This window comes from Trichomonas vaginalis, chromosome V (genome assembly GCF_026262505.1).
Source record: "Trichomonas vaginalis G3 chromosome V, whole genome shotgun sequence".
NCBI lineage: Eukaryota > Parabasalia > Trichomonadida > Trichomonadidae > Trichomonas > Trichomonas vaginalis.
Window position 1 is genome coordinate 30,835,119 of NC_067207.1, and position 23,312 is coordinate 30,858,430.

Here is a 23,312-nt window from a genome sequence, read left to right on the forward strand (position 1 = left end):
AAGTCTTTACGATGAAGAACTTTACAAAACATAGACAAGAAAGTTCATGAGAAATTAGACGAAGAAGTCTTTACAAAGTCTTTACGATGAAGAACTTTACAAAACATAGACAAGAAAGTTCATGAGAAAGTCTTTACGATGAAGAACTTTACAAAACATAGACAAGAAAGTTCATGAAAATTCACGAGGGTAGAAAAGAGGTTAGAAAACAGGTTAGGTCTAACCATCTACCCTAAAATATATTTTTGGGTCATTTACAAAGTCTTTACGATGAAGAACTTTACAAAACATTGACAAGAAATTGACAAGAAAGTTCATGAGAAAGTCTTTACAAAGTCTTTACGAAGAAGTCTCAACAAAAAATTGACAAGAAAGTTCATGAAAATTCAAGAGGGTAGAAAGTGTCATATAAACATCTGTCAAAAACCGCTTTTTAACTTCACTTAAAATGCCACGTAAGCTACGTAAGAATATACGTAAGAGGAAGGGAGCATTGAAACATCCAATAGTAAAACTGACACCACAACAACAGTTGCAACAACAAATGATGAATGACCCCACTATGTTGCAACAAATGTCAAGCAACCCTATGCTTTTAAACCGAGTTCTTGGTGCACAGAGTGGAGGTTTAAGAGCGGCACTTTTAGCGAAAATGGCAGGCTATGGTGGAGCTGCAGATGGAACAGCCTATAACCCTCAAAGTCAAATGAATTTGAGTTCACTCAAAAATCAAATAACAGATGTCAAAAAGTCAAACATAGACATACAGAAGCAAATAAGTGAAAACGAAAAGAAACTAGAATATGACAGACACACAAAGAAACTCAATGAGTTAAACGTAGAGAAAAAGAAGAAAGAAGAACAACTGAAAGAACTAAGTACAGAGGAATATGCGAAAAAGTGTCAGAAAAAGCAGCAGAAGTAGCAAAAATGGAACAAGATGTTATAAATTTGAAAAAACCATACTACTCAATATAAAATACTGAAAGATGAAGAGATAAAACAAAAAGCCCTGAAGACATATATGGATAGCGATGAGTATAAAAAAGAAGTTGAAGCAAATGTAAAGGCAGAAAAACTTTTACAGTTGCAAAACCAAACCGTACAGTATGAAAACTTAGCACAAGAAAGTAAAAATAACGACGCAGCCATGCAAAAGGCAATGAAAAGCGCAGAATATATAAAAGCTAACAATGACTGGTTAGATGCCCAAGCCAACGCTAAAGCAGCCCAGCTTATAGGGTCAATAAGGACAAAAATACAAGCGGATGAAGACAGTTCAAATGAAGCTTTAACAAATGCTGACTTTAAGAACGCCTTCGAAGCTCTTCATAGTAAGGTGAAACAAGTGAACGACTTCTCATCTGGAAAGAAACTGAAGTCTGAAGGTTTCGACAAAGAGTTAAAAGAAGTAGCACAAAATATGACGAAAATAACAGATGCAGCAACGAGACAGGCAGTTCAAAGTGCCTATGACGCCGTTAGAGCAACTGTTGTGGAAAGTCAAGAAAAAGAGTTACAACAGACCAAAACAGACCTAGTAAATGCTTTCTTAAAAACGAAAAGTCAGGTAGGACATTATGCTGCAGATGGAACATATGTGCCAGCTGGTGGAACTTATAAACCAGCTGGTGGAACTTATATACTAGCTAGTGGAATTTATATACCACCAAACCCTCCAAGAGAAGCACCTGCACCAGGACTACCTAAAACATTTACATCGTCACATGGACATAGACACAGGCATGCAACAAAACCAGCACAACAACCAACACAACAACCAACACAACAACAACAACCAGCACAACAACCACCTCCACAACCAGCACAACAACCAACAGTTCAAAACCCTGCACCTGCACCACCTCCACAACCAGCACCACAACCAACAGTTCAAAACACTGCACCTGCACCACCTCCACAACCAACAGTTCAAAATCCAGCACAGCAACAACAAACAGAGCAAGGACATAAAAGAAGTAAAGAAAAAGGAAACCAAGAATTCTTAAAAATGCTAAAGGAAGACTATGGTTACTCAGATACTATTGACTTTAGTGACAGATATAAAGAAGCTATTAAAAAGTTCAAGGAAGGAAATATTGACCCGAACCTATTTAGCTTTATGGCTCAGCATAAAATCGGATATAATTTCAAAACCTGGAAATACAAGCTCGCTAAGGGATATGATTTAATAGTATATCATCCAAATGACATGAACGAATTTACTCCGAGATATTTGGTGTCAGAGCTAAATGATGATTCAACTATCTTCATGAAACGCGTAAAAAATAGAGACGGAACGAAAGAAGAAAGGCTTATGAATGCAGATGACTTAAATAGGGAACTTGTTAAAAACGGTCTCGGAATATATGAAATGCCAGCAGATGAGGTACAAGAAACTCCACAGGAAGAAGTTCAGATACAACCAGACATGGAAGAAATAGTTCAGCAACAACAGCTAGAAAGAGCCTGAAGGAAACGAACAAGTCACTCCTTTGGAAACTAACTTCAACAGAACTAGATGAAGATTGGAAAGCCGAAAAATCTTGACCCTCAACAAGAGTATGCGGAGAATATGGAATATTTCCAAGAGTCTAAAAAAAATTCGCTGACATAGTAGAAGAATATCGAAAAATGTTTGCCGACATACAAAAGACTCCAACACCAGATGAAAATATTCAGCATAGAATGGAAGAACTGAAAAAAAATGTACACAAATACAACAACCCTTTTTACTTACGAGCATTTAACGTTCAATCTTCGGATGAACTCGGTGAAGATAAAAGGTTAAATTTCAAGAAAACATATAGAAATGAAACATTGTTTAAAGTTCATTCAGAACCTAGCCAAGATGGACAAACATACTTTTGTTTCTGCAGACGATGGAACTACAATGAGATGGGTCATAAAGCTAATCCAGATAGGTGTTCATAAACTTACAACCTCAATTCCAAGAAGTTGTAGACGCAATGGAAGTGAATGGTGAACCAGATATAGCTGGTATTTTCAGCGCGGCTTTAATGCCATTGAAAGATATGAAAAGATGCAGATATTTTGGACCAGTATGAAATGAACATGGCTGATGGAAATATAACACCTGACGTTCTAGAACATTTATCTCAAAGAACTACACAGAACCATAGAGATGGTATATTTGGTGAAGAGTTTAGAAAGACAGTTAGGGAGAGAGAAGGAAGAGAACCTATTGTACATGACTTGCAAACGAAAGTTTGCAAAATGTCATAAAAACTTACTTTGCAGACAATGAACTGAGAAGGGATGAATATTTAAGAAAACTCAAATGGACAGTACCAAATGAAATGTTAGTATGAAAAACATGTTCCTTGACAAAATAAAACCAACTACAGAAATAAATGACGCAAGACTGAAACGTTGGGTAAAAGCTTTCCCATTCACAAAAGATATTATTGGTTACATGGAAAGAAAACCAGATGGCTACAAAAACATATATTTGGAACGAGCTTATTCCATATGGACAAGCTCTGTTTGAAGAGCTTGAACCAGAAACTCAGGACAGAGTCATGCAAACAATAAGCGACGACTCAAATACAAACTATGACAAACTCTTTCTAGGATATAGGTTACCTGAGATGGGCGACCAGAGCCAAAAGGCAAAAAGGACATGGGAAATTTACAACATACTAGGTGAACATGAGGCAAAGATGCAACAACTTGAAGCAGAGGGCAATGAAGGAAAAAGAAGAGTTAAAAACTCAGTCAGGAAGAAAGTAAAGCTTGGTCCACGTGGGTTCTATTATGACATATAAATCCAACTATTCTATATTTTTACTCATATGAAATGTACGCCGCTCAGAATATAACGCCAACAGTTTTGGATGCTATGAATGGAAATGTTTCCGAATGGTATAACGAATGCGACAATGCCATTAGAAGGTCAGAAATAGTTCCTGGAACTTACGAATATACAATGCTGTTTCTTATGGAAATGTAGGTGAGTTTGGAGAAGGTTCTTCAACAACAGTAGATATTGCTTGCGACAGGTTTCATATTATTTCTATTGACAACTCATTCTTATACGTGGAACAAGACATTGAAATAAAACCTTCTGCCAAGTTGTCTGACAAGAAAGGTTGCAATGGAATTTTCTATGTCGGATACCAATATGCTCCAGAAGTTTTCATGGGATATAAGATATATTCTAACTCTGACTTAGTTCAAACAGTAACATGGGCAAACTATGAATGGTTCGCATTTGAGAAACTCAGTACAACCACAAGCTAGAAGACAAACAGACCAGTATGCAACTATTGAGAAAATAAGAAGACTTGACCCTAACGTTCCAGGAGTTTATGTTAACCTTTCTGGACAAACTGCAGCAGCAGTAACTAAAGTAAAACTGAAACTTAGAGTTCCTTTGTCATCTTTCCTCATCTTCAGGTTTTTAAGATACTTGCCAAACTGGGCAGGAAAAATTTCTATCGAACTTACTCAAGCAAAAATAACTTAGTCATTGCACCAACACAAGACCCATTCACTCTTACAGACGTAAAGGGAGCAAATCAAACGTCATTCGCCGAATTTTGCAAAGACAAAGTTGACTTAGACTTTGGTTTCTCAAACCTCAACACTGAAGTAAACTATTATTTCAATGCTGCTGGAACTGCTTGGGACCCAGTTAAGTTCACATGCGAAAAATTTGAATGCAAGAGAATAGGAAGCAGACTTGCAGTCTATATGTTGGACCCAGATATTTCAAATGCTTTAGCTGCCAAATATATTGCAGTTCACTTATGTTCCCTATACACCAAAATCTGTCAAAGACTTTGCAGGTGAAGTTGGAAACCAAAGTGCTGACCCAGGTGCAAGAACAGATATTGCTTTAACAACTGCAATGAAACATGCAGATACTATGTTTGTACTGTTCAGACGAACTATAAATGACTATTCTTGTTTTCTACAACCCTGGTATTAAATACCATATAAACATAGATGGCAAATACTATCCAAGAGAAGAATATTCTACAGTTGAGGATATGAGGTCATACAACTTGACATTAGATGCTATGAACTTTAACAACAATTTCACAACAACCATTAACCCTGAAATGCAAAGTTCTATTATGCATATGTGAAAGTATGGACCCATACAGGAAGTCAAAAAACTCAATATACAAATGGAGACCGTTCAAACTTTTTGGCTTGGCATTCCATTTGCTGACTCAGAAGACTTTATGGTGGTATTTCAACTGTTGGTACAGTTCAAATACAATATACTGGTGACAGAGACGGTCCAGATGAATTGAAAGCAAAGAAGTTTACAAAACCAATAGCACTTTTCACGGAAGATGCTCTTTTTGAAGATTCGTTCGATGAAACCTGCTGGGGCTCCTCAGATTGGTATAACGACAGCTTCCATCGAGCAGATTTTTGGCAGCAGGTCAGTAAGTTGTTCTTGAACTGACTTCTCTCCGTCAAATATTGACAGTACGCCAGTTTTGATATAATATTGTATTATAAACTTACCTTTAGAAATATCGGTCAGTTTTGTTGTTATATTTTTGTCTGCTTCAAGAACTTTCACCATCTCGGTTATACCAACTTTCTTTGCTTTATGAAAATATTTTGGTTCAGCAAAGACTGCTATTCTATAACATTTTCCATTGTTTGTGTAAAGAACTACTCTGTCAATGAACTTGTATTGTTTGTGTGTGTAAACTTTGTTTTGCTTCAATTCGAAGAGATACTCAAATACGTCCATCTTTTTATTCTAAGTAAAATGTCATTTCCGAAAAATAGAAGCGTAAGTGTTTCAAAAGTTTAATGGCGGTGGCAGATGTGAAGTTAAATTCACCAACTCAAACAAACAGTCAAAGTGTTGTTGTCATGTCAAAGACAGAGATGTTGAAGTGGGGAAACCATACGAAGACGAAGATGGTATAGCAATTGTTCCTGTAAAAGAACAACCAACATACCCTGAAGTTAGCAGAGACTTAAGTTCTGTTTGCAGATATTCGAAAACGACTACCAACAACTTAAAGACAAACTTAAAACTCAGGAGAAGATTTGTCAAGCTTTAGGTCTAATGTTAACTTGGTCGAACACAACCCTGTAAAAGTGAACTCATATGTCATCGCACCTCATGAAGTTTTGAAAGAACTATTGAAACTTTTGACAGAGGCAGACGATATAAACATCAAAGAAATAGAACCCGACATTGCTTGCTGTGGTGTTTCATACAATGTCATTGACAAGATATACGTTATGAAAGGAGGTGAAACGTTGAACTTAAAATATAGTTTCCCAGACGTCATAAAAATTTTGACGACCACAACATTTCATTAAAATTTACTTGCTAAGTAAATGGCAGAAGACATAGTGGTTTATACTATTACGACTAAAAACCCTGAGTCATATAATTCTATAACAACAAACTTACAAAGTCCTCAGGACGATATTGTAAACTGACCTTAAACACGATGACGACTAAAGCCTGTTTTGCTCTTTTGACACCAGAAGACTTTGTTGTTGTGAATGGTAAAAAATACTTCTTTGAAGATACTTACTCAGATATACCACCAACAGGTTTTGTTGACTTATTTAATACTTTAAGGACGGATGTAACATGTGCTGCAACTAGAGCAGGTTTCATTATGTTTGGATGTCCGACTGAGTTTAGTATAAACGATATGAGCTATAATACAAAACTTATATCTGGTTTTTACTACCAACAGTTTCCTATAACAGGAAAAGGTGTCATACAAGGTTTGTCTGTTCCATTGACTTTAAGTACACCTATTTTATATATTGTTTCAAACTTAGGTTCAAAGTGCTATTCGAATGTCGACAGAAAACTACTATGACCAAAAGATACTCATGCGTATAAACAACACTTTCTCTGCTGGTTTGCCTATTGTTCATTCGAATGCAGAGTTTTCAGCTTTAGTAAACTCAAACACTTTAGCAAACATAAACTTAACCTTAGTTGACGCAAACTTTGTTCCTGTAAAACTTTTATGTCCTATGTATTTGTCAATGACGGCAGAAAGTTTCGAATTGAAGATGCAACTGGTGAAAGTATTGTATTACAGAACAACTTCAACAACAAATAGCTCAAGACAACAAATGCAACAAATGGAACAATGCAACAACAAAGTCAAGAATAAAAAAATATTTTTTTTTATTTTTATAAAAATGTACAGAATAGATGTTTCAGATTTTATGACTTCCAAGCATTCAGAAATATGTGTCCATTTAGAGACTATAACAAAGCAGTCGAGAATTTGAAACGTTTAGTCATTTATGTTGACTTCTGCCCCAGAATGTTATGTCATGAAAGAATGGGATGTTGTCTTTAACAAACCAAGAGCAACCATAGTTTCAGAACAAGAATGTAGACAGAAACTTAAGAAAATAAAGTCGTACAAGTTGGTATGAAGATGTTAGATGCTTGGGATATCTTATTGTCAAAGTTAGAAGATTTTTCAGTTCGGTATAAAGTTCTATACACCATCTCCAAAATTCTATTCTATCTTCACTGGATATAAATATGAACAAGTAGAATGGAAAGAAAATGTTATAGAAGCTTTGGTTAGACCATGTCAAAGAAATTATATGCAATGGAAACGAAGAGTCTATGAGTATATCTTATGTTGGTTTGCAAAAATCTTACAACATCCAAGTGCTAAAAATGAAACTGCTCTCATTATAATTGGAAAACAAGGAACTGGTAAGAACACTTTCTTTACAGATATTTTGTGCAAACTGTTAGAGGGCTATTCGAACCCTAATATGACAAAACTTAGAAAACATCTGCGGTAAATTTAACTCTTCAATAGAGAATATGAAACTTATAGTATGTAACGAACTTCAAAGTATAGATACAACAAAAGTTTTGAACTCGGATGCTTTGAAGAGTCTTATAACAGACAAAGTTGGAGTTGTTGAAAGAAATATAAAGACCAAAGAGTTTGTGAAAAATGTTGCAAATTTCATTATGGTTTCAAACAACGCCGTTCCGATAGTTAGAAAGTTCTGACAGAAGATATGTAGTTGTCAGAACGTCAGATTCTCATATGCAAGATACAGAATATTTTGACGACTTAGCAGAAACTTTGACACCTAACTTTTACAACCACTTGTTCTCATATTTCATGACATTAGATATTTCTAAGTTCAATCCAAGACAAATTCATATACCGAAGAGAGACAAACATTGTTAGAAGCAAACAAGAGTGTATATGAACTGTTTATAGATGAGACTAACTTTGAGTGTTTAGATAAGGTCATTGACGATTATAAACAGTATTGTCAAGAGTATGGTTATATGGCAGCGTCTAACGAACATTCTTGGCAAATGTCAAAAATCTTTTAGACATACAGAACGGCGTATATACAAAGAAAATTTTTCTGAGTAAATTTTAAAAAAAATATTTTTTATCCGATAGAAAAGATGACGAAATATATTTCAGTCAACAAGTACATGACAGAAGTCAAAGAAGAACTAGACCCATTCGCTTATTTGAATGTTTACTTCTACCATTTTGAAAAGTCTACATTTGACAAAGTTTGGAACATCGAACCAGTTAAGTTTGCTATTGTGACTAAAAATGGTGCGAAATTTGAAGACTTAGACATAGAGGTTTGTTAGCAGTCAAAGAAAATTTTGACAGAAGGTTTTCAAACCTTAAAGAAGGCAAAGCATACAAACTTGTTATACCTTATGAACCAAAGAAAGCAGACGACTATGAATATTATGAGTCTAAGATAGTTGAAGTTCAAGGTAAATTGGGTAAAAAGATTTTAGAGTCTAAGCCAGTGTTTGCTCCTAAGAGGAAGAGAACATTGACATTGACCAGAAATGTTCTAAAATAAAATTTTATTTTTACATGTCATATCTCACCTTCTCTGGAACTGGTTCAGGTTCTTTCTTCTCTTCTACTTTCTTTTCTTCTACTTTCTTTTCTTTCTTTTCTCTCTTCTTCTTCTCTGGTGGAGTTATGTCAAATTTGGCGCAACCATATTTCTGTAAAAGTTCTTTGTCCTTTAATAGCTCATCTATTCTGTTTCCTATTTCATCTTCAAGAACAGCGCATGTGTCTTCTTTGCATTCTAAGAACTTTTGTTGGACTTCATCTTTCCAATCGGCGTCATCTCTGTCAACAAGTCTGTCATTGACAAACTTAAAGACTTCTCTGCCTAATGTTTTATGGTTCTTGTCATATTCCCAGAAACAGAACTTTAGAACAAATTCACCTTTCTTGTTTACACTATGTAAGATTTTATGGTCGACAGATGTTTTGCTGTCAAAAGTTTGTCTCGAATATAGATAGCGAAATCGCTAGACATTTTCAAAAAGATAAAAATTTTAATTTTCTAAAAATATGTTAGAAAAAAAGTTTGCTGACATTGACAAGAAATTTGAGAATGTTTTAAACAAGAACAAGAGGAAGTTAGAAAATGCTCAGATAAAACCCATACATGACAAGTTCTTATTTGCTCAGAATGGTATAACAGGTCTAATCGCACCACCTGGGTCGGGTAAGACTTTCACTTATCTTAAAATGGCTGCACAACAACAAGAACTAGATGAGAAGAACCCATTCTATGAGTTAGTTGTCATTTGTAGTACTTCTGGTCAATTTGACCAAACCGTCAATTCGTTCAAAGATATTATAAAGAAGTCTAAGTTAGTATGTATAAAGGATACTGAGTTGTTAGATTGGATAAAGAAGTACCAAAGAAGAGTTTTGAAGTACAATGCTATAAATGAGTATGTCAATTCGAAGTTTAAAGACCCAAATGAGGAAATGCAGAGAATATTAGAGAAGAAACACTTCAGAAACAAACAGAAAGAGATAGAATACATTTCGAAGAAATTGCAATCTTACGATTGGAAGACTTACCCTCACAGATGTCTTCTTATCTTAGATGACTTTGCTTCTCATCCTTTGTTAAAGAACAGAGAACAAGACATGTGTCGAATTCTTAAGAAGCTCAGACACTTTAACATCTCTGTTGTCATTTGTGTACAGACAGCAAAGAGTTTAAGTAAGGATGTAAAGAGAATACTTACTGACATTGTACTTTTCCCTGGATTGTCCGAAGACGATTTCATGGAACTTATGAAAGAGTCCATGGCAGGTAAGTTTGACAGACATGAACTATGGGAGAAGTACAAAGTCATACAAGACCCTCATACTTCTTTCAGAATTCACATCTACGCGAACAAAGTTCAAATTGTAAAAAGTCAATAAAAATAATGTTTAGTCTTAGTAAGTCTGTTGTGGTTCTGCAGCTTTCGGTTCTTCTGGCTTTGGAAGACATTCAGGAAGAGGAACGTCGGACATTCGTTTGTGTCCTGTCGGAAGGAAGAACTTTTCCTGTTGGAAGGAAGAACTTTTCCTGTCGGATGGAAAAAATTTTCCTGTCGGATGGAAAAAATTTTCCTGTCGGATGGAAAAAAGTTCTCAATTTTCGAAAATTTGAATGGTTTACGGACGGACAACTGGAAATTTTTTTCCAGTTGTCGGGAAATTTTTTTCCAGTTGTCGGGAAATTTTTTTCTTGTCGGAAGGAAGGACTTGGAATGTCGGAAGGAAGGACTCGGAATGCCAGAAGGATTTGACAAGACAATTTACCATCTAGAGCTACCTGAGCCATCTGAAGTCAAGCTTGAAAAATAAATGGTTCATCTACCCTACTTGTTTGAAGTTGTCAAAATACTCTGTTATTTTTTCCTTTAACAATGGCAAATCTTCTTTGAAGGTAAGTATTGTACAACCTTTCATATCATAGTGTGTTTGAGGTAACGTATCTTGAACTATTTGTTTCACATCTTCATTCGGTGTCATTGAAATCGGTAAGTTTTCGCGATAGAACCAATTTCTGTCAGATTTGTAAATCTTAGCAAGGTCGTAAAAGCTTTTGTTGTTTCTTCTGACTAAATGCAACATAACATATCTTTATCTCTTCATTTTCCATCTCTTCAGTATAAATCATATACTTATAGTTCTTTTCCTTTCCTTTTGGTACTGAACGTGGTATTCTTTTCTGAATGCTTTTGTCTTCTTTCATCATATCTTCTCTCTGCTTTGTACAAAGTTCGTCAAGTAGCATAAGTATGTAGATTGCATAACGAGGTGAAGCCCACATTGCTATTGAACTAACTAGGAACTTATGAACATATATACCTTTTAGATGTGATGGTAAGTTTTGTCTGTCTTGTAATCTTTTTAAGTTCTACATGTTCAAACTCACTGAGGAGTTCATGAGTGCTATTTAATTCAAACCAGTCTTGTGGTTTCTTAGTATCTGGTGTAGCACATGCTGTCAAAATACTTTGCATTTGGTACATATCGTCTTTGACCGAACGAATGAGACGTAACTGTTTGTTAAACTGAACCCACTCATATTCTTCATTTATAGCTTCATGGACTATAACTGTTGTTGTGTTCTCTGTTGTTGACATATCTGTCTTTACATACAAAATAAAAAAAATATTTTATAAAAAACTAGCGTTATTTTTTCTATCTTAAGGAAATTCACTGTTTTCATAGAGTTTTGGCGACCCCGAAGGAAGTCGGTCTAGAGAAATTTCACTGTTTTTCATAGAGTTTTGGCGACTACGTTTTCTTACCTACTCGCTGTGCTTCACTGTTTTCGTACGGAATCTCTTCTCTCGGTTTTACATGGTAAGCAATCTTATGCCATTTTACTCAGATTTTTGTGCTGAATTCAGCAAAAATATATTTTAGGGTAGAAGGTTAGATCTAACCTGTTCTCTACCCTCTTTTCTACCCCAGTTATTTTATAAGCGTTTTACATGGTAAACGTTATTTTTACATGTATTTTTCAGCAACTTCGTCAATTTTATAGCTTTATCTATCTCATCTACTTCAAACGTTTCTTTACCTTTTATGGGAGCACCATACATTTTCTCAAACTTTTCAAGTAGTTCTGTTTCTGCAGCTCTCATATCATTAACTAACACAACCTTGACTATATTGACTGTACTGTCATATCTTAGAGTTATATTATATGTCCTTCCTATCTTATATCTCTTTGTATTGAAGTCCTTCGGTTTCTGAACGATGTAAAGTAAGCCTTCACTGCAACGTTCCGTATCGAACGAACCATATGTTATGAAATTATATCCAACAACTGGGTCAATCCATAACAAAACTATTGGTATAAGACTTTTGTCTATAAGATATGCTGTAGTTCCATAGAATCTTACCGATATCATAAGCTCAGGATTTCTTGTCAAAATTTTCTGAGTAGAAGCAATTCTAACCCAGTCCTTTGCTTTCTTTCCAGATGGAGATAAAATGTCTGACAAAGAATATTTGTTGTATTTCTTTGAGTATCTTACGTTTAAATCACCTATTCTAACCACTTTGGTGTCATTGTCTATCTTTCCAACTGTTTCAAACTCATTGTTTGACATTTCTGTCTTTAAGTCTGCATAGTCGTTTCTCATTCTTTCTATCTCTTTGACGGAGTAGTTATATTTCCTCATTGCTGCTTTACATTTAGAACATTGTGGGTTCATTTTTGCGTTATATTCTGAAACCTTACCTGCTAGTATGACTAAAGCGTCAATTGCTCTCTTTAACTCAAAAGTTGCGGGTTTTATCTGTTCATTCCATATCTTACCTCTTCTATCTTTATCTCTTATCTGCCATACACATTCAGCAACTAACGAAACAAAGTTGTCGTAGGTCTTAAACTCCCCAGATTTGTATATGTCAGAGATGTTCTTATATACCATATCGCAATCTTTGTCCATGACTTTGTGGTTGCAATGAAAACCAAGGAATTCATAGTTAACCTTTCGTATGAACTTCTTTATTTCTACTGAGTCAGTTGCTTTGACTTCTATTTCATCGAATTCTGGAATAGTAAGCTTTTGTTGTTGGATTTCAGGAAGTTTAGGTAAATGGTCAATAATATCCTGCATTTCATAAAGATACTGTTCATTTGTTTCATCTTTCGCACAACAGTCCAAAGTACTTGTTAAAAGTTCCTGCTTTATCTTCTGGATTTCTGTTTCGAAAGTATATGAAGAAGGAATGAAGCTTTTCATCTCTACTAACATTGAAGTTGGGTTCATGACTAAAGAGTTTGGTGAAGTTGTTGCTAACATGTTCTTACAATAAAAATAAAAAATATTTTTTTAAAAAAACTAACTTTATTTTTTATGTTTTTTGTGAAAGTGTCAAAATTCATGAAATTTCAAGAGTTTTCTACGATGTTAGAAAACGTGTTAGAAAACATGTTAGATCTAACATTCTAACATAAAATATATTTTTTGGTCATTTACGCTCATTCCGATGAAGAAGTCTTGACAAAACATTTACGAAGAAGTCATGAAAATTCAAGAGGGTAGAAAAGAGGGTAGAAGACAGGTTAGATCTAACCATCTAACCTAAAATATATTTTTGTCGAAAAAAAATGGTTCATTTACTCACAATATTTTTGTACAAAACAACCCCAAGCTTTTAACCTCTCTTCTGCAGCTTCTAATGCTATCTTAGCGAGTTCATATTCTCTAAATTCTCTCTTTAAATCTTCTTGTTCCCATTGGTCTAGTTCGTATGGCGAGTCTCTATAACCAGAACATATCTCACGTTCATGTTCTATTTGTTTTTCATGCATTTTTCTAACTTCTTCTTCGAACAAAGGTTTTGCATTCTCTGCTGTATCTTCAAGTTCTTCTTCATCTAATTTCTCATGAACTTTCTTGTCTATGGAGTCCAGAATTTTTCCAACTGCTATACAATATTTTGGAGAAGCCCACATTGCTATATAGTTTACAAGTCTTGGGTCTACATACATTCCTCTAACCTGTTTGATTTCATCAGGAATTCCTGCATGAATTTTGTATAAAAAGCAACCCGCTGTTTTCCGCGGGTTGGTATATTCTTCACAAAATGCCTTAAAATACTCTTCCCAGGACTTATTTTCCAACAACCTTCTAAAGTCTTTCCTAAACTGCTGACACATATTTGTTGCGTTAATATAACCATCCATGTCTCTACGTAAGACTTCAATACCGTTGTAAGTGCCTTTTGTGAATGTTTCGCCATTAGATTTGTTCGTGAACGTTTTTGCTTCGACTGTCATACTGTTCTTACAATAAAAATAAAAAATATTTTTGGCTTAACCGTCGGACATTCGTTTGTGGCTTAACCGTCGGACCACAACGATAAAAATCTCTGCTCCTAGCAGTACTGCTACTGACAGTAGCAGTACTTTTACTGACAGTAGCAGTACTTTTTCTGACAGTAGCAGTACTTTATCGTCGAAAACCCTCTCAAATTTTCCTTTTTACTGCTCGTAGCAGTACTTTTACTGCTCCTAGCAGTACTGCTACTGACAGTAGCAGTACTTTTACTGACAGTAGCAGTACTTTTACTGACAGTAGCAGTACTTTTTCTGACAGTAGCAGTACTTTTACTGACAGTAGCAGTACTGCTAGTAGCAGAGATTTTTATCGTCCAACTTTACAAATGTAAACTTATATCGTTCTATTTTCTTCACTAGGGTCTAACACCAAAGTAACCTATGTACATGAAATTTCACTGCATAAAAGGAAAAAACCTGCGCGAATCGGGATTTGAACCGAGGTCTTCGACGCCTTTAACGAGGTAGCCCATACCACTGAGCTATGAGCCGCTTACATATTCACAAAAATAAATTGTTTTCATGAGTTTTCTACGATGTTAGAAAAAATGTTATTTTCTAATATCTTCACATTCAATACTTTTTCAGCACTTCTCCGTAGTTATATATGAAAGACAATTCGAGATAAAAGTCATAGTACAATGGTATAATATGTTGCACACCATTTGTTGTGAACCAAACTTGAAAGTCAGAGAAACTGTTACTCGGTGGTTCATAGAATTTAGAAGCAAAGTCATAAAAGTCCTTACCAATACAAAGAAAACTATTGTTGCTTGAACTGAAACTTGCATGACACATAACATTTTGAGGGTCAAACCTGTAAGCACCGGATGAAATTTCTTCATCTGAAATAGTCCTACCAGCGTTTGTAAAGATATAGTCTAACGGTTTTGTATCTGCTACTTTTGTTCTTTGTTTTTCAACCTGAAGCATTTAATATATGTAAAAATATACTGTTTTAAAAACGTTTTTACTTCATGCAATGTTTTACTATTTCATGCAATGTTTTATTTCTGTGCCGTCTTCAAGTATGCCCCAATACTTACGCTTGGAGAGGACATGAACTTCAGAAAATACCTTATCTAGCTTAAAACAGCCCATCTTTTCACCGACCATTCCCATTTCAATGAGTTTGTTGTATCCTTCTTCGTTCGTCATGAGTGCGTCAATGTTCTCATAGTAAACCTTCACTTTGGATTTGACTTCGGAGAAGAATTTGTTGTAGTTGTCAAGGACTGCCTTTGCGAACTGAGGGTAAGACCAATGTTCGACAATAGGTTTTAATGTGGTTACTAAGCCACTTTGACCTTGAGTGAATTCGTACTTCAAAACAAAAGGAGAAAACCTTTCAACAAAGTTGTCGACCTTCTCATAATGTTTACTCTTCATCTCTTGAGGTTTCTTTATGGAATATCCCCATGTCGAATTCATAAGCAATTTGAGTGTCATTGCAAGTTTGGGGTTTGAAGCTTTCCTAATATCATACAGTTGTTGTATGACTTTTCCAACTGTATAGTTCCTTCCTGGGAACTCACCGTCTTCGTTTGGAATTCCAGTCGGGATATATTGGACAAACCTCATGTATGCAGCGTTAAGGTCGACATAGTATATCTTTTCATATGAGTCGAACTTGTCGCAACCAATTGGTCCAGTTTGTGGAAATTCAAGTGAGTCTCTTATCTTCTGAGAAACTTCTCCTGTTATCTCATAAACATCGTCGAAGCAACCTGTTTCATATAAAACCTTCTGACCTAACTCAGATGCTCTCCAATACAATTTGACGTCAATTGGATTTCTCAATGGAAGTTTGTTTATAGCATCTTGAAGTTCTTGCAACCTCATTGGAAGTTCTTCTGGTTCAGGTTGGTATCCGAACAATCCAACTCCTTTTGGAATTGTGTACTTCTTTTGTACTAGAACTTTGTCTGGAACAACTTTTGGTCTTGCTAACAGTGAAAAGTTTGTTTCGTCTTTTGGTACAAAACTTTCTGTCAGCTTGTCATCTGGAATCGGTTCCAACAAACCTTTCTCGAAAAGAATGTTAACAGCTCTGACAATGTTGCACTTGCCTTTTCCGAACAATGGGTTTGTAAGACTTTCGTTCAACATGAAGTGGTTGTGGACAATTACAATCTTCAACCATGGTAAATTGAACTCAACAACATAGTCGTCATGTGAAGAACCTTTAGCTGTAGGTATGCTGACTCGGATATTGACATTTGCCAACGGTGCAATTTTTGCCAATTGACCTCTGAGAATGTACCTTGTCTTCACACATGACTCAAGATACTTCATCTTCTCTTCTGTAACAAGACCAGAGTTCCTGAGACATGTAAGAATACAAGGTTCATTGACAATTGTTTCAATTGAATTGTAAATTCCATACCTTGTCAAGTCAATGTCAGACTTATTTATGAAGGGGAAGTATCCAGCATGTTGTCTGACTGCTTGAGGGTTAGGTTGGTACCATTCGAACTTGACACTTGCAATTCCTTCAATTGCATTCAAAATGTCTGAGTCGGAGTCAACCATTTGTTCTCTCTTTGTAGTCTTGAAAGCGTCAAGAAGTTTTGCAGCTGTTTGTTCATTGCCATTTGCATAGTAAATGTGACCATCCAAATCCGTTATGGTCAATCTGAGATTGTATCCTTTCTTATTTCCATCTTGTATGGCAGCAAGTACACCCATGAAGCCTTCTTTGTTCTTTCCTTCGTCAAAGTTTACTGTAAAGGTTCGACCAGATGTAATTTGACTTCTAACTTCACGGTACTTTTCATATGCATATCTTGTTCTTTCCATGGGAGCATGTTTGTCTTCACCTTTTCCTTTTTTCCTTCTCAAAGGATGCAATTGTTCGTCATGTTTCCAGTAGAATCTGGCAAAGCCGTCGTGTCCTTCAACTTGAGGTTCACTAACATCGAAAGGCATGTCCATAAGACGTTCTTCTTCTAACCTCTCTAATCTGTTTGGATAATTTGCGCGTGCTGTTTCTAAGTCCATTTCATAGCGAAGACCAGACAATTTGTCATAGACTTTTATGGGTCTTCCCTTCCTATATTTAAACTTCTTTGAAACTCTCCAACCATATCTTTCTAACTCTGCTTTTATTCTAGCAGATTTTCTATCCATTCTATACGGGGGCATTTTTATAAAAATAAAAAAATGTTTTTTCTTTACTTTACGTAACCTCCCGCTGCCATAAGTCTTTGACGCCAACCCATACCAGCTAATGAAGGTTGACTTGGTTTAGTTTGGAAACTAACCTTTGGTTTTGGTTTTTCTTCAGTTTGTGGCTTCCCTTCTTCTATCGGTTTTTCGTCACTTTTCGGTTCCTCTGACTTTACCTCACTTGCAGGTATGGTTGTGTCGTCAACATCTTCATAAATATCATATGCCATTTGTTTTTGTTTTCCTTTCAACTTTTTGTGTTTGTTGTAAAGTTTAGAATATTTCGACTCTAAGTCAATGAGATGTTCTATAATGAACTGTTGGTCAGTGAAGTAAACTTTTCCATCTGTTGTCTCGAAAGCTCCTTCAGACTTCAATATTTTATTTGTGAGAGTCTGTTTCTTTTTTGAGATACTTGCCGTTCCATTTCTATGAAAAGTGACTTTATAGTTAGGGTTTGTATTTCCAGACCTGGCACTTTCTATTATTGAATTTTTCTCTTCATCGGTAAGTTCTTTGACAGGTTTTGACAATGGTTCTGAACTTTTTGTTTGTGGTGTCAAATCTACCGTTTCAACTTCTTCCGTCATTTCATCTCAGTAAAAAATTTTAGTTTGGTTTGTTTTCAACTGGTTGTTGTTGTTTTTTAAGTCGGTCTAAAACTTCTTGAGGTATAGGAAGAACTTGACAAACACGTGGTTGTGTAACTGCTGGAAGCCGACAAATCCATCTTGAACCCATTTGTCTCAATGCTGTATTGTTCATTTCATCTCAGTAAAAAACTTTACATTCCCCAAGTTTGAGGTGGTTGCGGTTGGTTATTGTTTACCCACTGTTGTGCATGGTTATATCCTCTGTTAAAGAATCTTTCACCTTGGTCCATATAGTGTCCTGCTTGGTTATAGTAGTCATTTGCTTTGTTATAGTAGTTTCCTGCTTGTCTGGAAACATTATCCATCCATCCTTGAACTTTTCCTCTTGTTTCAGGATTTGGAATAAGATTTGCTGCATCTCGTGCTACATCCCAACCTTTCTGTACAGTTTGTATAATAGGCTGTGCTTTCTCTTTCAGTATACCTAATGTACTCAAAATCTTCCTTCCAATTCCAAATGCACCTCTGGCTAGTGTTCCAACTGCGGGCAAAAATCTGGATGCAACTCCTGCTAATGCGCCAAATAAACCCATTTCTTATGGGGTAAAAATGACGAATCCAAACAAGGACCCGTATGTTTCTAAAGCAACAAAGAAAGCACTCATGGTAAAAATCTTTAGTTCAACACCAAATGCTTGGTTTATGGATATCTTGGAAAACATTCCGAGGTATAGAGAAGATGGACCTCCATACTGGCTAATATTTGTCGGTCAAAACACAAGATACTGTGAAGCCATACCATTATGGTCCAAAAATATTTTAGATGTGAAAACTGCTTTGACAATATTCGTTGACAAATACCATCCAACAAAACTGACATCTGACTGTGAAAGTTCTTTCAAATCAGACGATATTAAAAACTATCTGCGTTCAAAAAATGTAAACCAATATTTCATTGTCGACCAAAACCATTCTGCTCTTGGTGTCATTGACAGTTGTATAAAAATCTTAAGAGACTTAAACCAACCACAAGGTGGTGAAGCAAATGAAATGTCATATGACGACAAGTATAGACACTTCTCCATGGCAAAGATGAGACAAGTTTTAAATATTTACAATAACCGTAAACAAAAAGGTTTGGGAAACCACTCCCCCGAAGAAATGAAAAACAACCCTGACTTAGAGAAAGACTATATATTTAATAGTTTAGTCAAAAGAGACAAACAAGAAAGAATGCCAGGCTTCAAACTTAAGAAAGGTGACAAAGTAAAAATAGAAATACCTAAACGCGACCCATATGAAAATACTATTGACTATGACAACAATGGGAACCCGACAGGTACTCACCTTCGTGTTCGTAAAAATAGAAGAAAGTATACAAGAGAATATTATGAAGTTTTAGGCAAACATGGCAAAATGTACACACTGCAAGCAGAAGATAAAACTACTATTGTCAGACCTCGTTTCAAACTTGTCAAAGTTCAAGGTGGTATACTTTCAAAGACAGTTCCTAACAAATATAAGACAACTGCTGACGAATATGCTAAAGAAGTTGAAAATGACGACTAAGCAATTCTATACCATGCGTAAACTGTCATGTAAGGTGGCATGTATTCTTTACTTTGTCCTGTTGTTTGCGTATACCCTGAAACGCGATGTGAATGGATTCCTCCTACATCAGTGTTATCCCAGTAACAATTTATAGCAAACTTAACGTCCTCTTTAACATCATATCCTTTACCTTTTGTCATTGCTGACCAATCCCAAAATCTATGACTATGCAAACCTGCTTCAGATGTACTTAAATTTACGTAGTGACTGTGCGCAGGTAAATTTGCACCTGAAATCGTTTTACTTCCACCTGTTTCCTTTGAAGAGTTTGCACAATACAAAAACCTGTCGACTATTTGAGTCCAAGTTCCAAAACCCAGAACTGTTTCTGGTTTGGTAGAGTTCATTGACGTGTAAATAGAACCTATAGGATATAGTGTTTGAAGTATTTCTGTCTTTAATGTTTGAAGCTCTGTTTTGTCTGCTTTTTTATATAACTTTTCTTCAAGTTCATTTACGTCAGAGATGCTATGTCTATGATATTTTTGTGGGTATGTTCCTTCTGTCCATGCGAAAATACGTTCTTTTGTTGCATCTACATATCCTTTTATCCATGTCGAGTCTGCTTTTGTATTCCTTAACTCTGTAACACCTTTCTCAAGCTCTTTCAACTGTTGTCCATCTTCCATTAAACCTCTGGTATGACTTGAAACCGTTTGTGCCAACATATCTACAGTTTCTTTGTCGGCTTTAAGGTCTAAACACCCTGAAACCCATCCTGTATCAGCTTTCGTTTTTAAAATCTTCGATGTCCGTTCATTATACCATTCAACCCTTTCTTTAATTTCATTGTCTTTTTCATCCACATATTCCTTATCTGCCTTCTTCACTAACGCACTAGCCACGCATGCTAACTCATCGTTAACATATGTTTTGTCAGCTTTCTTTTCAACATCCTCTTTTGTTGCATATGTTGCATCTGCTCTGTCATGTTCTTCTTGAACTTTTTCAATGACATACTCTTTGTCAGCTTTGTTGCCAACATCTGCTTTCAAAAGAAGTTCATCTATAGGTTTCTCGTTTAAAGTTCCTTTTGTTGGATTTATACAAACAGTATGGTTCTTACTGTCTTGAAACAGAAACTCGTCTGTCATTGGGTTTAATGTCAGTTTTAAGTTTCCTTCTTTCAATGACTCAGATATCTTAGAATAGTTTGAAAAGTTTGTTGTGTTCTTATTTAGAGCTTGCAAAATGAGTTGTCGGTTGTGTTGTATTTCTTTCATAGACGCTGTTTCTTTCGACATTTTTATTCTAGATAAAATATGCTTTCAATAGAAAAAGAAAATTCAAGAGTTGCTACAACTAAACCATTAGATGAACTTTTTACGAATGTCGGTCAAAAGTTTGAGACAGAGACCGTAAAGCATGAAGGCTATCGTTTTGACTACCCCTTAAGATGGTTAAGAGACCCATCCGTCACAAAAGCTATTGGCTTTCGTAGAATGAAGTTCATTTCAGAAGCCATACATGGTTTCCCATTTACGGTCGCTTTTGAAGTTCGATACTATAACAAAGAAAAACGTACGTATGAGAAATTTGAACAGGGAAAACTTTTACAAGTTAGTTTGCTTGTAAACTTAGAAACAACTCTTCAAGCTTTTCAAGAAAAAATAAACGATATCTATCTCGAATATGCAAAACAGTACAACATTGACGAAGGAGAGTACCATCTCGATATTATATATGACAGGAAAAATGCAACTGTTAAAATCAATAGAATAGAAGACCTTGGAGAAGACGTTTATATTTCTACAAAATATAACAACTTGGCATGGTATAGATTTATGAGGATGTTAAATCAGCCTGCAGAATATCCAGTACACCCGAACTTTTATGAAGTCGAAAACCCTAATGGAACATATGAAAATGTTTTCGACTCAGATGCTATTATAGTTCATGCTTCATTTTCTGGTGCACAAAACTCTTTTTTATGCTTGGCAAATGACTTTTACGAAAAACCTACAAAGCTATATGAACCACCGAGTGGAAGTATTTCGGATTTTCAAGTATGGTTTACAACAGATGGAAGAAAGAGAATAGTTCCATTATACCATGCGTTTTACTTAGAACTTAGTCTCATATACAACTACTATCGAACGGTAAAAATATGATTTTTTAATACGGTTGAGGTGTTGGATTTGGTTGCCAACTAGACTGTGGTGCAGGTTCAGGCTGTTGTATAACAGGAGCTTGCTCTTCTGGTTCAGGGTCTTTAGGTATAATACCAACGAACTGACCTACTCTTTTACCAATATTTTTGACTCCGTTCCAAATTCCTCTTCCGACGGTTTTTATTCCATTCCATATACCTCTTCCAACATTTCGAAAGAAGTTTCCTATTCTTCCAAAGAAACCCATTTTACTATATGTAAAAATCTAATGTCCACCTAGTCTCTTACGTTTCCTGTTGAGTTCCATAGCATTCTTTAACTGGAGCTCATACATTCTATTTCTCCTCTGGTAGAAAACATACTCTGGGTCAACTCCTGTGTTCGCGTCATCTGCATAGAGTTGTTTATATCCACTTCGGGGTTTGTATAAAACTCTTTCCATCTCATATTTGCATACCATGGTGGCAAACCTAACGCAGCGTCATTTGACATGGCAGTTTGCATTTGTACATCTGTTGGCACTTGACCATAGTTTGCCATTGCAGTTTGTATTCTAACTTCATTTGGAATATTCTCTGGGTTTGGTTGTCCAGGTTGCTGTGCATTCGCTAAGTTCTGTGCGTCCATTTAATATTAGATAAAAATATCTCTTACGAGTACATATGCTGAACATTTGCTGGTATTGGTTCATCTTCATATTCTCTATATCTTTCTGCCACGTCAAATAAGTAAATGACACAATGGAAAAAACCTAAAACAAGTAGTCCTATTTCAAACCACATTTACTTACTAGTAAAATTTCTTTGTTATGACACTTTCTCCAGTTTATAGGACCTCTCTCATATTCTATCTTGTCATATCTAAACTCATAGTCATGTATGTCCTCTAACCATCTCATGACACTTTCCAAACCACTTTTATCGGATGTAAAGTAAAAGCATGGATGGTTATGTAAAACGTCTAAAGTTTCTAAAGAGTCTCTCAAAGTCCAGTCTACTTGGTATTGAAAATCCCATGTGTTATAGAACGGCGGGTCCACTATAAAGAAAACATTTTCCTTGTCTTTATATTTTTCATACAACTCTGTCCAATGACATCTCACAAACTCTATACCCTCAATATATTTTTCTATGTTCTCTTTGAAAACATTTGTATAGTTAAGATATAAAACTTTGACATAAGTGTTTCAATGTCATGAACTCTTATATAGCACCACTATATAATAGTCTAGCAGATATACTATCCCAGTCAATATACTCTGCCTTTTTCAAAACCTCTCTGACAGTATTTTTCTTATCTAATGGTATACGTTCCATCTTACCTATAGGTATCTTTTCTTTTAACTCTTTCAATATTTTGTTTGTGTCTGGTATATGTTTGAGACGGTTCATATAGTTGTCGAAGTCATTGCATATAATCTTTGAGTCAGGAAATATTGTATGGCACAAATGAGATATATAGAAACTTCCACCGAACAAGTCTACAAATGTTAGACCATTCGGTAGTTTCTTAAGTTCTCTCAATAGAATATCTTTACATCTACTCTTATTTCCAAAGAAGGGTAACGGTGGTTTTGTAAAATTCATTTTATATATATAATAAAAATGTTTTTTCCTGAAAAGTGACAGAAAAGTGACAAAACATGTACGAAGAAGTCTTGAAA

The 23,312-nt window shown here is 35.5% G+C and overlaps 10 protein-coding genes and 6 pseudogenes across 16 annotated transcripts, besides 1 other annotated feature; 6 read left to right on the forward strand and 10 right to left on the reverse strand.

The window, feature by feature from the left end:
* Positions 1-23,312: part of a mobile genetic element that runs on past both edges of the window.
* TVAGG3_0433200 lies at positions 1,163-2,592 on the forward strand (annotated as a pseudogene). Its single transcript has one exon. A coding segment is annotated over exon 1 (1,430 nt).
* Positions 2,635-3,601, forward strand: TVAGG3_0433210 (annotated as a pseudogene). Its single transcript has one exon. A coding segment is annotated over exon 1 (967 nt).
* On the forward strand, positions 8,452-8,848 carry TVAGG3_0433220 (annotated as a pseudogene). Its single transcript has one exon. A coding segment is annotated over exon 1 (397 nt).
* TVAGG3_0433230 lies at positions 8,864-9,327 on the reverse strand (annotated as a pseudogene). The gene has a single exon. A coding segment is annotated over exon 1 (464 nt).
* Positions 9,954-10,235, forward strand: TVAGG3_0433240 (protein of unknown function, DUF4106 family; the record flags this gene model as incomplete). Its single annotated transcript, XM_051233861.1, has 1 exon — positions 9,954-10,235. One exon carries the CDS (start codon positions 9,954-9,956, stop codon positions 10,233-10,235), a length of 282 nt encoding a protein of 93 aa, XP_051103591.1.
* On the reverse strand, positions 10,705-11,449 carry TVAGG3_0433250 (annotated as a pseudogene). The gene has a single exon. A coding segment is annotated over exon 1 (745 nt).
* Positions 12,244-13,126, reverse strand: TVAGG3_0433260 (organellar and viral DNA polymerase type B; the record flags this gene model as incomplete). Its single annotated transcript, XM_001301999.2, has 1 exon — positions 12,244-13,126. A coding segment is annotated over one exon (883 nt), but the record flags the coding sequence as incomplete, so codon positions are not given.
* Positions 13,444-14,106, reverse strand: TVAGG3_0433270 (uncharacterized protein; the record flags this gene model as incomplete). Its single annotated transcript, XM_051233862.1, has 1 exon — positions 13,444-14,106. One exon carries the CDS (start codon positions 14,104-14,106, stop codon positions 13,444-13,446), a length of 663 nt encoding a protein of 220 aa, XP_051103592.1.
* TVAGG3_0433280 (uncharacterized protein) lies at positions 14,740-15,099 on the reverse strand (the record flags this gene model as incomplete). The annotated part of the gene is made up of 1 exon (XM_001292427.1): positions 14,740-15,099. One exon carries the CDS (start codon positions 15,097-15,099, stop codon positions 14,740-14,742), a length of 360 nt encoding a protein of 119 aa, XP_001292428.1.
* On the reverse strand, positions 15,157-15,912 carry TVAGG3_0433290 (DNA/RNA polymerases family; the record flags this gene model as incomplete). Its single annotated transcript, XM_051233863.1, has 1 exon — positions 15,157-15,912. A coding segment is annotated over one exon (756 nt), but the record flags the coding sequence as incomplete, so codon positions are not given.
* TVAGG3_0433300 (uncharacterized protein) lies at positions 16,691-17,295 on the reverse strand (the record flags this gene model as incomplete). The annotated part of the gene is made up of 1 exon (XM_051233864.1): positions 16,691-17,295. A coding segment is annotated over one exon (605 nt), but the record flags the coding sequence as incomplete, so codon positions are not given.
* On the reverse strand, positions 17,944-18,099 carry TVAGG3_0433310 (uncharacterized protein; the record flags this gene model as incomplete). The annotated part of the gene is made up of 1 exon (XM_001301998.1): positions 17,944-18,099. One exon carries the CDS (start codon positions 18,097-18,099, stop codon positions 17,944-17,946), a length of 156 nt encoding a protein of 51 aa, XP_001301999.1.
* On the reverse strand, positions 18,106-18,520 carry TVAGG3_0433320 (annotated as a pseudogene). The gene has a single exon. A coding segment is annotated over exon 1 (415 nt).
* TVAGG3_0433330 (uncharacterized protein) lies at positions 18,537-19,050 on the forward strand (the record flags this gene model as incomplete). Its single annotated transcript, XM_051233865.1, has 1 exon — positions 18,537-19,050. A coding segment is annotated over one exon (514 nt), but the record flags the coding sequence as incomplete, so codon positions are not given.
* On the forward strand, positions 20,801-21,649 carry TVAGG3_0433340 (uncharacterized protein; the record flags this gene model as incomplete). The annotated part of the gene is made up of 1 exon (XM_001301996.2): positions 20,801-21,649. The coding sequence occupies one exon, from the start codon at positions 20,801-20,803 to the stop codon at positions 21,647-21,649; it is 849 nt and encodes a 282-aa protein (XP_001301997.2).
* On the reverse strand, positions 21,654-21,896 carry TVAGG3_0433350 (serine threonine-protein phosphatase family; the record flags this gene model as incomplete). Its single annotated transcript, XM_001301995.1, has 1 exon — positions 21,654-21,896. The coding sequence occupies one exon, from the start codon at positions 21,894-21,896 to the stop codon at positions 21,654-21,656; it is 243 nt and encodes an 80-aa protein (XP_001301996.1).